The sequence below is a fragment of the Sparus aurata genome, chromosome 2 (genome assembly GCF_900880675.1).
Source record: "Sparus aurata chromosome 2, fSpaAur1.1, whole genome shotgun sequence".
Classification (NCBI taxonomy): domain Eukaryota; kingdom Metazoa; phylum Chordata; class Actinopteri; order Spariformes; family Sparidae; genus Sparus; species Sparus aurata.
This window is the reverse complement of record NC_044188.1, coordinates 18,634,542-18,647,960: the sequence shown is the minus strand read 5'-3', so window position 1 is coordinate 18,647,960 and position 13,419 is coordinate 18,634,542. Positions and strand designations below refer to the sequence as shown.

At 39.4% G+C, this 13,419-nt stretch overlaps 2 protein-coding genes and 1 long non-coding RNA gene across 3 annotated transcripts; 2 read left to right on the top strand and 1 right to left on the bottom strand.

Moving 5' to 3' along the window:
• The first annotated feature begins 4,507 nt into the window (after positions 1 to 4,507).
• LOC115594406 (uncharacterized) lies at positions 4,508 to 6,403 on the top strand. Its single transcript, XR_003986469.1, has 2 exons — positions 4,508 to 4,725; positions 5,882 to 6,403. It is a non-coding gene; the product is annotated as an uncharacterized LOC115594406 (long non-coding RNA).
• Positions 6,404 to 6,509: 106 nt separating this feature from the next.
• On the bottom strand, positions 6,510 to 8,661 carry bloc1s3 (biogenesis of lysosomal organelles complex-1, subunit 3). Its single transcript, XM_030438463.1, has 5 exons — positions 8,575 to 8,661; positions 8,253 to 8,368; positions 7,952 to 8,138; positions 7,660 to 7,760; positions 6,510 to 7,330 (listed from the first exon to the last, which is right to left on the bottom strand). The coding sequence occupies exons 2-5, from the start codon at positions 8,364 to 8,366 to the stop codon at positions 7,145 to 7,147; spliced, it is 588 nt and encodes a 195-aa protein (XP_030294323.1). The 5' UTR covers positions 8,367 to 8,368; positions 8,575 to 8,661; the 3' UTR covers positions 6,510 to 7,144.
• An 87-nt stretch (positions 8,662 to 8,748) lies between these two features.
• Positions 8,749 to 13,199, top strand: trappc6bl (trafficking protein particle complex subunit 6B, like). Its single transcript, XM_030395843.1, has 7 exons — positions 8,749 to 8,992; positions 9,305 to 9,402; positions 9,636 to 9,703; positions 9,789 to 9,906; positions 10,203 to 10,286; positions 10,451 to 10,544; positions 11,187 to 13,199. Exons 2-7 carry the CDS (start codon positions 9,307 to 9,309, stop codon positions 11,216 to 11,218), a joined length of 492 nt encoding a protein of 163 aa, XP_030251703.1. The 5' UTR covers positions 8,749 to 8,992; positions 9,305 to 9,306; the 3' UTR covers positions 11,219 to 13,199.
• The last annotated feature ends 220 nt before the right edge of the window (positions 13,200 to 13,419 follow it).

The following is a 13,419-nucleotide window of genomic DNA, read 5'->3' as shown; positions in this document are numbered from 1 at the left end:
TATTTTCATCATGATCCATGCATTATTCTCTGAGAAATGGACGAAAAATGTAAAAAAGTTGAGACAAAAGTTCCTGGAAAGTCCAGATCCACACCAAAACTCTACTCGAGACCCATCCTCTATCCAGGTTTCGTAGAAATCTGTGCAGTAGTTATTGTGTAATCCGTCTGACAAACCAACCAGCAGAATAGTTATGATTAACAAATACATTTCAATACATTATCATGGTTAGGATGAGATGAGATCTGACTTTGATCCCTTGGTGGAATTCACAAGCTACCCAGCAGCAGTGTGTATATATATATATATATATATATATATATATATATATATAGTAAAAAGAAATAAGCCCTACCTTTATCAGCTGCAACATTTAAGGTGCAGTTTGTAAGATATACAAATACAGACTCTTTCAACTATTTTTTGCCTGAATTGCTTTTTGCACCTTTAAAGTAATGTTCATTGTGATGCATCAATAATTCTATTCTGATATTCTGATATCAATTTCTCAGAAATGGACCATTCTGAATGCGAATACTTTTGTACTTTCACTTCAGTGGGATTTTAAATGCAGGACTTTAACAGTATTACTACACTGCAATATTGGTTTTAAGTAGAGATGAGTTAAGTAAAGATGAGTGCTTCTTTCACCTCTCTTAATAAAGAGATCATATTCCCAGTCTCCACTTTCACACTCACTGAGGATTTCATCCTACTGCCCTGATTTCTCTTGCCTTGAACGGTGAAAGTCTTTTTAGCTGACAAGATGATCAAGCTGGCCACCCTAACCCGCCCAAATCGTGTTCTCTTATTTATTGAGAATCCTTGATATGAGTTGGAATAACTAAATTAAGGCTAAAAATCTAGTCTTGTTGTGTATTCACACTTTTACTTTTTATCAGCGTGAGTGCCTGGTGCTGTCAGCCCCTTTAGCTCCTCTGAGGGGTTTTTGCTCTTGTTTATCCTTCTGGCTTGTCGCCGGGATGCACACTAAATCCTTATGGTCTTGAACACACAAACAGTATGAAAACAGGGTTATCACCCACAGAGCAGAGCTCTTTTAAGTAGCATAGTTGCTTTGGCAGACCTGTGCTATTGTGTGCAACTATGTTCAGCCAGCCAGATAAACTTAACAGTGTGTCCTCAGGCGCCCCATGAGACAGCCACTGACCTGGCTAATATGAGAGGCTGCCCTCTGCACACGCTAATGAAAACACACATACACACCAGCCTATAGTCTCCGGCATAAATCTGACCACAGCTCAAATATATAATCCATTGTGATTTAATAACCTCTCTTCCTGTTCTGCCTTACCCTCTGCACCCCCTGTACCACAAACATTTACGATCTCTCCCCACTGCCTCGGCCCATTATTTGCTCTGCTCCTATTTTAGTCTTTAGTTAGTTTGCCAGCTCAAGCATGAATCCCATCCTTGGCTCGGGGCCTCGAGTCACTGTCACTGGAACAAAGAAAGATGTTTTATGTAAACAGTAATATAATGTCCTACTTGCCTGTTGAGTGTAACAATTCCCTTCCGAAGTTCACCCAGCCTTGAAGGAGAATACCCACTGAGTCACATAGTTTTTTGCTCATGTTTATCGTTTCTATGCGACTTCCGATGCACCCAGGTCTCTGTTTAATGTACAAGCTACAACGTGTCTGGGAAAATTTAAGTCATTTATGTTACATTTCACCTTCAAATTGAATCACATTCCCACTGGGAGGCATCAGGGAACTAATCTTAAGACATCACAAAAGTTTGGTAAGCCTGGGATTGAATATATAAAGACTATCAAAGACAAAATTGGTAGTTAATTGTAATAATAATGTATATTCTAATAGTTGATGTCAGTTTCTAAATAACTGACAGTTAAAACAGGATTCAGGTCAAATGCAATTGTAAATAGATGTTGTAAGCTGTGAAACAGTGAACAAACTATTTTAGACATAAAATTGTCTCAGATACTCAGTTTACATTCATCATTTACATTTTATAATAGCACTGGGGAGGGGCAATGGTCGCCTGCCTCCCCGCAAACTACGCCGATGGATGTTACTTATATTTGTGTCGTTTAGTGGTGTCAGAAATATCAATATATCAATACATATCAAATCTGAATTCCTGGAGCCGTTTCAGTTCTCATTTTCTGCACTATCAGCAGACCACATGCTGCATGTTCACACTCTTTGGCCTCTCGAACAGCCGGTTTGACACACGACACCCATGATGCTGTTGTGTTAAACACACAACCCACAAGCTTTGTTATATTAATCTTAGAATGAAAATCTAATATTTATGCCTTCAATGTTGTTTCCATTTTTTCCCCCTGGTATTGAATGGAGTATCAATATAAAGATATTTATTGAATAGCGAGACAACACAATTGTCTTTACGTGAAACAAAAAAGTGATGGGGGGCCAACATTTACATTTGCATGCAGTGTTGGGGAAGCTAAGTAGCAAACATACAGTAGCTTAGCATCGCTGTGATTCCCTTGACAAAGAGCCTGTGGCAAACACCAGTTTCCGACACTTATACATTTTAGTTGATCAAGAAAATCTTCACAAAAAGACACCACTTTTATGATTTCTGAAGCGGTCGCAAGAAGAAAAAAGCTAATGTGAGGCTATAAATGAACTACAATTCCAATTGCATGGTTTCAATGTCACCACCAGTAAGCTGCTTAAACCCATAAAAAAAAACATAAAAAATGTTTAAAAAGCATCGACTTTGAGATGAAAAGTGAAGGCAACATATGAATTTAGGACTCAATCTATTGCTTGTAGTTTTATTAGTTATCAACACACAAAAATGATCAAAAAGAAATTAATGTAAAAAAGTCATCAACATGCAATTATGGATTTAGCTGGACCACTAGCAAGCTACTGCAGATGGTACTATGTGGTTCACTGCTCCCCAATATCTTGCATGATATCAATATCAATAGGTTTATACTTTCCCTCATCTATCAGCAAATGCAGGCAGACATCATCATCATCATCATCATCATCATCAGTGGGATGGTTTGTTTGTTTTTTCTGCTACTCTACTACATTTATCAATCATTTAGGTTACATTCAGCAGTGAAGGAAAGTGACAAAGTGCATGTTTTTAGACATTTTTAACTTACTTTGGCATTTCCATTTTCTGCTACTTCCACTCCACCACATTTTGTAGACAAATATTGTACTTTTTTACTCACTACTTTTATTTGATAATTGAAGTTACAAGTTACTTATTTGCCTGCTGCATCAGAGCTAAAGTAGCACATTTTTCCATTATCATCATCATCATCAGTGGGATGGTTTGTTTGTTTGTTTGTTTTTTGATTGTTTTTCTTTGTCACTGACAACATGTGACAATGTTGATGTGATGTTTTAGTCCTGATGGTGTTTTCAGGGTTCCAAATTATTTATCACTCATGCAGGCCACAAAGCCTGGAGCTCAGTCAGCACAGCTGGGACTGAGGGACATGCGCACACACACACACACACACACACACACACACACACACACACATGCACACACACACACACACACACACACACTGGTGCAAGGATGATAGATATCTGATGATGCCAGAAATGCTTCTTTTGCTGAAAATCTGTTCTCCTCAAATGAAGATAGCAGATTCTCACGTCTCTGGGGTCTCATTATACTGATCTATACTTCTCTGCATCCCTGTGAGACCCTGATAAATTAATTAATTGTTTCTTTTTCTGCCACTTTTCTCTGCTGCCTCTGCCCCAGGAAGGGCGAAGAGGGGCAAAGATCAGGTTGATGCCTGAACGGTTATTAGTCCATATAATTGTCAATTCTTTAGTCAAGGTTATGAGAGCATTGCAGAGGGAGGGAGGATGTGCTGAGAGGCAGCAAACAGCACAATTGCACACACGTATGTATGTTCATCCTCACAGATCTAATATCATTTACAGCAGAAACAAAAGATATAAATCTGACTTGTGTCATCGCGAACATACTTTCAGCATGTTCCAGTTTCAGGTTGCAGTAATCAAACATTGTGTCCCGCAATGTTGGGTGAATATTTCTTCCTCAAATCTACATTTTCTAAACATTTCATGTAGTAATTAAGTCAAATCATCATCTATATAGACTACAACTGCAGTATTAGATGACAAATGGCCCACAGGAGCCCCATATGACCCTCATTAACACCTCACCTGCAACACCCTGCACTTTGCCTGTAATGGTGCCTCAGTGGATCTCTAATATCAATGTTCTCCTCTGTCTGCTTTAAGCATGATGGATGAGAATCAGCATACAAACACATGAACGCATACATACACACACACACACACACCTACACACACACACACACACACACACACACACACAGAGGCAGCTATGAGCCAACTTCAGTGGCTTGGCAGCTGAGTAGCTTCTTGGCCTTTTGTGACGGTCTGTGCCATTAGCCAAACAGCACAGCGCCCCTTTATCCTCTCATTTATCCTCTCCTTTATCACAGACCTGTGGGTCTCCGGAGCCCTGGGAGGAGAGAGTGAAGAAGACTTCAACTCCAACATCCTCGAGTGGTACGCAAAAGTGCTGCCAGTTGTCAACACCGTGAACATTTGGATCTCTTTGTGTCGGATTGAGGTTGGAAGAGTTTGCAGTGCGCTGAGCCAGTTGGAAGGGTGAGACTTGCTGCCCATGGCACCAACTGACACGAGGAATGGCAGAGAAAAGAGACACAGCAGAGAGGTACATTTCTGAGGAAAGTTTTATTTATTTGTATTTAATTTTACTTCCGACCAAGGTACATGGTGGCTATATGATTACAACAGACTTGTCTAAAAAAGAAGGACATATAACGTTAATTGCATATTACATCAGAGTAATATCAGGGGTGGAAAGTAAATTCGTTTTGAGGCAGCCTATATCATTTCTGCTACTCTACTACATTTATCAATCATTTAAGTGACAAAGTGCATGTTTTTAGACATTTTTAACTTACTTTGGCATTTCCATTTTCTACTACTTCCACTCCACCACATTTTGTAGACAAATATTGTACTTTTTTACTCACTACTTTTATTTGATAATTGAAGTTACAAGTTACTTACTTGCCTGCTGCATCAGAGCTAAAGTACCACATTTTTCAGATAACCTCCTTTGTTCGCAATCGGATAGAAAAACAAAAAACACAATAAAAAAGTACTGTTTTAACACTTTATCTTTACTTTTACTCAAGTATGACTTCTGGGTACTCATTGCTTTGCAGATTCAGATCACTAATATGAATATCTATAAGCAGATAAATAATGTCGCCTTATTACAGACTACAATAAAAACTTTATTGACCCTTCACACACTTGTCTATAAAAACATCAACATGAGCTCTAACTGAGAAGCAGCAGCATTAAAGTGATTTACACATCAATGCATCAGTAACTATAATCCAATAACATATTGAATTCTCTTTCTTTTTTATTCTGATATGGGCCATTTTGGATAATGAGTATATTAGTTACTATACTATATTCTGAATGCATGACATTGAAACAGTATTGCTACCCTGTGATAGTTTACTGAAGTTAAAGATCAGAATACTTCTTTCACTGCATCATAAAACATATACACATGACAAAGAAAATATTTGGGTAAAAAAAGTACAATATTCACCTCCAAATGTAAAGGCACATGTACAATGTACAGTAATTGAGTAAATGTACTCAGTTTCATTCCATCACTGCATAAAAGGTTTGCAGATAGTCTCGGGTTGCGTTTCGTATGTTGTCATGTCTGCATCAACGGCGCCATCGTGTGGTTGACACACATCAAGACACTGAATCTAAACCATCCTTCTTTGAGTGAACGCAGGAAACTGCTCATTTCCCTCCCTGTCTCTTTCTTTCAGGTGGCCAAACTTGTCAGCATGCCTCCTGAGTCGTGCAGATGCAAGGGTGACCTCGAAAACATACTTGGCATTGTGGGTATTGTGGGCACATTTCTCAACCTGCTGGTTGTGGTGTTAGTGTATGTCTACACACCTATATGACATGCCTGCACACACACCGGTCATGGATGGACTTGAAGCTTGTTGGACAGTACGGACAGATGTAGAAATGGGAAATCTTCTAATTGATAGATGGATGGAAAGGACAACTAGAAGGACGGGACAACTGCTTTGCACACAGAAGAGAGTTGAAGTACTACAAGACACTAATACAAACATATCAGGCCTATTGTATCAGTAGCAGTCTATGATATTGTTAGTGTTGACGTTAATTTACTGGTATTCAGTCTGATACAATCAACCTTTGTAGATGTAGTGGCAAAATATACCCAATCACAGAAAATTATTTTGATACTCTTTTTTTCTGTCTGTATTCATTTTTTTTACATAGTTTTTTGGAAATAAATGTATATTTCTAACCAATTACTTTAAAGCGAGAATGTTCTTTCCAGTTGTTTCGAGTATCTTCACCTTTAACTTCATTCATTCAAAGCAACATCTGTGAAATAGCCACCAGGGCAGCAGCACACACTTTTTTTTTTTTGCATTTATTTGATAAGACAGCTGAGTGACAGGAAATAGTTGAAAGAGTGACGGAAGACATGTCCTTAGTGCAGGAGCTGTCCACTCTACCAGGTAAGCTATCAGGGTGTCCCAGCACACACGCACCTACAGACTTTTGTCAAAAGAAAGTTATATGACTGAGACATGTTAATTTTACATAAGGCAGAAAAAAAGAAACTGCCTCCTTGACCTTTAACAGAGTAGCATACAACAGACAGCAAAGGATGTGACTTAAAAATAGTGAAACAGTGCACAGTGATTTAAGAGGTTGTGTTGAGTTATATTAATATTTACAGCACATACACATTCCTATGTTAAATGGATCTCAAAACATGAAATGATAGAAGCAGTCTTTTCCTAGAATCCTACTCTTTACAGAAATATCCCCGAAGCTACAGGACAAAGAATCCTCATAGATAAATAAATACATACTGTGTGGCTGTTAAATATACAGATTTGTTCATTTGTGAAGGCACTGCTTGTAAACAATGAAGTAAAGCCAACATGCTGTTCTTTCCAGCTTGAATCCTATTCTAAAGTTCAGAGACAATACATCCATCCATAACATGTATATTTAAAAACATATACTGGTTTGTTTCTTTAAGGTACAGGAGCAGTGTTATTATTTGGATTATTGATGTTTATATCAGGCAGAATCTGACAGCTGGTGATGATGTCGATCTTCTCAGACACAGCCTTCAGGTCGTCAAGGATTAATCGGATGCTGTGGGAGGCGTTGATGATGGCGCTCTGTGAAGCGTTCAGCTGAGCTGTCGCACTTTGCACCTTTCACACAAACAATCAGAGTCAAACAACCACAGCAACAACACTACTGAAATTACCATATATCAATTTCATGTACATATCATACTTTCTTAAAATTGATCTATGAATTAACATTTATTTTCTTACAGGAGCAACTGTAACGTAACCCAATTGCCTCTCTCACGAATCAATAAAGTATTTCTTTTTTCTACTTCATCATGTGTCTGATTACTTTTCTGTTATGTTACAGGTTCAAATATTCTTAATCAGTGCAGTGGTCTCTGTAGTAAAGATATAGTATAAAGTGCATCTACGATATGAAGTGTCGTGAGTTAAGTGCATCTGCGTACCTCTCTACTGGCACTGCCATAAACCTGCCGTACGGCCTGTCCCACGTCAGTATACAGCCGCATGTTAGACTCCTGCAGCTTCTGCTGTAAGAGAGTGTCACCTGGAAACAAAGTTACATACTGAAATGACTGAGATCCAAACCGCCTTCCTACAGTCCAATGTGTCGCCTCAAAGGTCCACTTACCAGTTTTTTTCCAGACCTTTTAACGACATTCATAATAAAATTACCAATTTAGTTCACAGTATTCTGTCACATATTGTTCAAAATATTGTGTAATTTTGTGTCCTCACCATGTGGCTTGTGTGTTGGACTCGGCCGGTCCTCCACTATCGACTGTATATCAGGATGGTCCCTAACCACTATAAGTGGAGGCAGGTCTCTCCTGAGTATCTGAGTGCTCTCCTGGCTCACTGTAGAGGCTCTGTCCACCTGCTCCTCTTCACCCTCACTATCTGTTTCAGACGCCTCCCCAGGAACCTGAAGGCATCCAAAACCACAAACAATTTTATGAACTCACTTTAATGCCATCGCATGCACATGCACACACACACACACACACACACACACACAGGACAATGCCTACAAGACAACCTTGGTTCCAGCTGTGGCAGTCTGGGGAGCAGGCATGGAGGTGATGTAGACCTCATCATCAGAGTCTGTCTCAGAGGCTTCACCCTGCACCACTATCTGGTACCTGTTTGACATGACTGCACACACACACAACACACACACACACAACGAAACGTCGTTAGCTACACTGAAACAAATATGTGTTATTACTGTATTTAGACAACCGAAATTGACACCGATAACAAAAGGTTGCCCCAATTCTGCTCTCAGTACAAGATAACTTAATATTAGCTACAAGCTCAATTTCTAAAAAATACAGTTAAAAAGGACAAAACTGTCAAACCTCCTCTGAGATGTCAAACACACAAATCACATGAGCAATAAGGAAGTAGCTTGTTGTCCGCAACCCAATCCGATCAGAGATATCCGGTCATGTGATATGGGACGTCTCATAACGCGATTGGAAGAAACGCTAGAGCTCGTTTCATAAATACATTGGCGTACGCCGGATGTTAACTTGTGTGCGATTTTCTAATGTGTTTCAGGCACCACTCGGGAACATATGTTACATTACTGGACGAATCTTTTTTTTGCATTATCTATTGTTTTTAATTAGCATATTCCCTACTTTTCACGTTATCTAAGGGGGTTGACTACTCTTAACTCCCCCTAAATGAGTCCTGAGGAGTACCCTGGTAATAATATCAAGTGCAACCAAAGAAGCTGACTTGTTTACGTCGTGTAGCCAACAGTCTTTACAGGTACGACAGCGTTAACGTTGTATTAATATTTCTTATTAACTGCAACCTATGACATACACTAAGTTACATTCATTATACGTTTTCCTCACTACCTCTCTTATGTCGAGATAAGAAAAAAAACTGTTTATCACCGCCTGGAGAACGTTGCTAGCAAACACTAGTTAGCTGCTTTTTGCTAGCTATCTAGCTAATGCTAAGCTGCCTGTAACGCCGTTTTGGTTTGTGTTTCTGATCACAGCTAGCTAGATAAAGTGAAACCGTTTCATTGTAGCACTGTACTGGACTATATAATCCCCTTTGTGTGTTTGTCAGGAATGGCAGACGAATCTCTGTTTGACTTTCTCCATATGGAGATCGTGTCACATGTTTACAAGGAGCAGCAAGCCGGTAAAGGAGAGATGGACAACAAGGTGTGTTCAGTTAAGACATGAATCAATCAGTTGACACATAATATACACGAGAGCTTTCACCGTGAGTTACACTGTGGTCTGGATTCACCTTGCACCGTGATAATCACTGATTATGTCTGATTATAACATAGTAGTCTCAACATGACCACTTACAGGACAAATCACAAAAATTAACTTTCAAAACTAATTGTTGCCCACTTATTAATTAAGCCTCTTGAATGTCTTCTCCTCAGGACAGAGCTGTCTGTGTTTCTGTCCTTGAAAGTATGGGCTTCAGGGTGGGACAAGGACTCATCGAAAGGTAGGCAAAGCCCTTCATACTGAATGTGCAGCGGTAAATGCTGTGTGACATGCACCCTATTAAATGTTTGTTGTGCTCTGTCCAGGTTGACCCGGGACTCTCCCAGTTTCAAGGACGAGTTGGATGTGATGAAGTTCGTCTGCAAAGACTTCTGGACGAAAGTGTTCAGGAGGCAGGTTGACAACCTCAGAACAAACCATCAGGTACAATCAAAATGTAGAGGGTGTGGACTGGCCAGGGTACAACAAAAAATGGGACAACACGCTCTGGGCCGGGTGTGTAATATTTAGGGGGTTCTTGGTCAGCTACAATTATATCTCCAGGCACTGAGATTTCTGCTGACGGACTGGAGTGTATATATTTTATGATAAATATAATAACATATATATTTATAAATCTCCTGTTACATGGTGATGCACATAAGTTATGGAAGTAAAGACTTGACTCTAAACCTTTTTTTAGAGCTTGATACTATACACGTGTTTATTGTCTACCATAGGGTACCTATGTTCTGCAGGACAACAAGTTTTCTCTGCTGACTCAGCTATCCAATGGGAAACAGTACCTGGATCAGGCTCCTAAGGTTAGTGTGCATTCTTTCTCCCATTCTCTGTCACACACCATGATACATTCTTACTGCCATGACATGGAAATCAACTAGAGGTAGGCCCTTAAGGCTTGTCCCCCCTTTTTTTTATCAGAATCACTCGCATTGTAGCAACAATTAATTTCTGTGTTTCCTTTTAGTACCTTGCTTTCTCGTGCGGTGTGGTGAGAGGAGCGCTGTCTAACCTGGGTATGGACAGCGTGGTGACAGCAGAGGTCTCTGTTATGCCATCCTGTGAGTACAATCTGAATACCAATCTATTACAATTGCACACCAAAATTAGCACTGATGTTTTTACACAGGTAAGCCCACTAAAATAGGCGATTGACTTCTTTCACATTGTGGATGAGCCGGCCTTACCTCAGCATCACCAATGTGATGCAGAACAGTGAAAGGTAGAAGGCAGCATGGAGGCCAGTGACAAAGACACAATGGTTACGTTGTTTTATATTATACTTCAGTCCCTCTTTCAAACTCAAAGCTGACTGAATGATGTAAGTTTATGCACCATGATACCATCAGTGCTAAAATTGATACATACCTGTGTACTCCAGAGTGATTTGACCATGGCATAAACACAGTTTATACCCTTTTCAACTGAAGACAAAAGCCAGATGTTAGTAGGTGTCAGTATTTTTTGTCCAGTTTGAAAGGGGTACATGATTGTTTGAGTGAGGTGACATAACATGCTCATTTGCAATCAATAATCGCTCAATGGTTCTTTCTCATGCAAGGAGTCATACTGATTATGTGGTCAGTTAAGTCAGGATTTATTGGTCAGATTCATGAGGCATCCGTGAGTAGCATTTTCTTAAAAATGATATCTCTATTAAGCTCTAAACAAATGGTCATCTCTCCTATTCTTTGTTTTGCCAGGTAAGTTCCAGGTGGTGATCCAGAAGTTGTGACCAGACCCTGTTTGCTACCCTGATGCTGATGAACAGGGCCCTGTTGGGGTTCTGTTAATCCTAAAGAGAGGATAGTACTTCCTGTCCAACCACAGAGACAATCGGACACCACCCTGATTTCTACAACTGGGTCAAACCGGACTAAGCCAGGTTCTGATGACAACCAGGTACCCCTGACAGAGTGACAAGGTTTAGCCAGGGCTTACCTTTTACTTGTGGTTATCAAATACAGAACAAGATTTGTTGGATTCTTTTTTGCGTCTTGATGATAACATAGGTTATTTTGACTTTTGTGCAAAATGAGGAATGATGTTTTCAACTTATGTTTTCAGTAAATAAGTGGTGCCTGGCCCTGACTCACCCCACATGGCCAAGCTTGAAAAAATGTTTAACTGTCAATGGCAATAATGTGAATGTATAGTAAATCACATGGTAATGTAAAATTATTTGTAATGTGTTGCAATTTTGAGTCTTCAGATTGAAAATACTGAGTGCTTATTCGGAAATAATTGTAAAGGAAATCAGCAGAATTTAGGATGAAAGACATAATTTTAGTTGTTGTCACAGATCTATGAAGCTCTTTTAGCCTCCATCTAAATAACAGCTAGGGAGCATTTAAAAATCACGACACCTGACACATCAGATTCATTATTCAACGCTTCCTCTGCAGATCCGCTGAGTAGCTGTAAGCAGCTGTTGGTGCTTTGCTCTGCCTCGTAGCAGATTGCCTTTAAGAGCTGGGTGTTCAATGTATGCAGGTGGTCTCTGGGTAAAGGAATGATATAATTAGGTGTAATAACAGTTTCTTGGCTTAGCTTTTCCACGGTTTAAAAGTGAAAAGACATTTTCTTGGTGAGCATCACTCGGTTTCTGTGAAGTGATGTCACATTTCAGAGTTGACGATCATTTTCTTTAACTAGGCTATTTTTTTATGTGCCAACGTGTACATTTGTTGTCCTTTGCACAGCACTGATATGTAAAAATATAGTACTAGGTTTTCTTTGCAATCTGATTGAGGCGTTTGAAATCCCTTCTCGTGGATTTCTTTAAATGACACTTTGAGTCCCCTTAAATATGAGTCGCATAACAGCTGAAAACACCAAGGCCATAACTATGTGCTGTTTGTTTTATTTATTCTATACTGTCGACAGCGTATTTCCTCAAATTGGAATAATAATGTTGTGACAAGAGCAGCACAAAAGCAAGGTCAGTTGAACAAGAGACGACAGCATAGTGACATCGTGATAAAGGAGTTCACCTCTCTGGTAGATATTGTTGCCTCTTTGTGCCACTAGAGGGACACATAAAGCTGTCATTATTTTAATGTCTGTCACTTTACCAAGTGTTCTACCTTTATTAAAAAGCTTTTGACGTTTTTGTTATTGATACAATTATATGTGACAACACAAAATGCATACATACCCATAGCAGTTTCCCCTCTTTATAAAAGAACTCCTTAGTTATAACTGTCTCTCGTAACTTATATATGTGTTTCCTTTTTTTTTTGTTCTCCCTTTACTTGAGAACACGTTTCACTGGGTGCACAAGCCAACAGCTTGTCCACTTCCCATCACCCCTGCTTAAGTTATTAATATTTCTTTCAAGTTGTTGATCCATATCATGAGCTTGGTATTAAGAGGTTGTGCTGGATGTGAGTGTACGTCACTCCTGAGATACTCTGTATCCGTGTTTTGTCCCAGAAGGCTCAACTGTAAAGTCAAGAAAATCATAAGTTAGTTGTTACAAGACGCTTACCCAGGTTTAGTGAAATCCAGCATCAGACCTGGCCCAATATTTTTAGGTTATTAACCCTATGTATTTTCATCATAATTACATATGGCACCACATTGTCAGTATGGCACTAGTTGATGTGTTATGGTGCCCATTCTGCTTTTACTTTAATAAAGTACCCCTGACTGTGTTCCAGTATTCCACTGCCATCAGTGTAATAGTTTTACACAATAAAGGTTGTTACAGGTAACTTTACTCTCCCAGTGTGTCTGTCAGTGGAAAACAGTCATGTGGCTGCTGCTTTTCATATTTTCTCCTACTGCTGCTGTGACAACTGTCCATGTTAGACACGACATTGAAGTTGTTCATTATTATACAAGGAGAAACCACAGCCTTGGTATTTCATCGAACATATGACATAATGGCTGTTATACATTGAGCCAACTGGCTGTTTTTAGTTACAATACTTC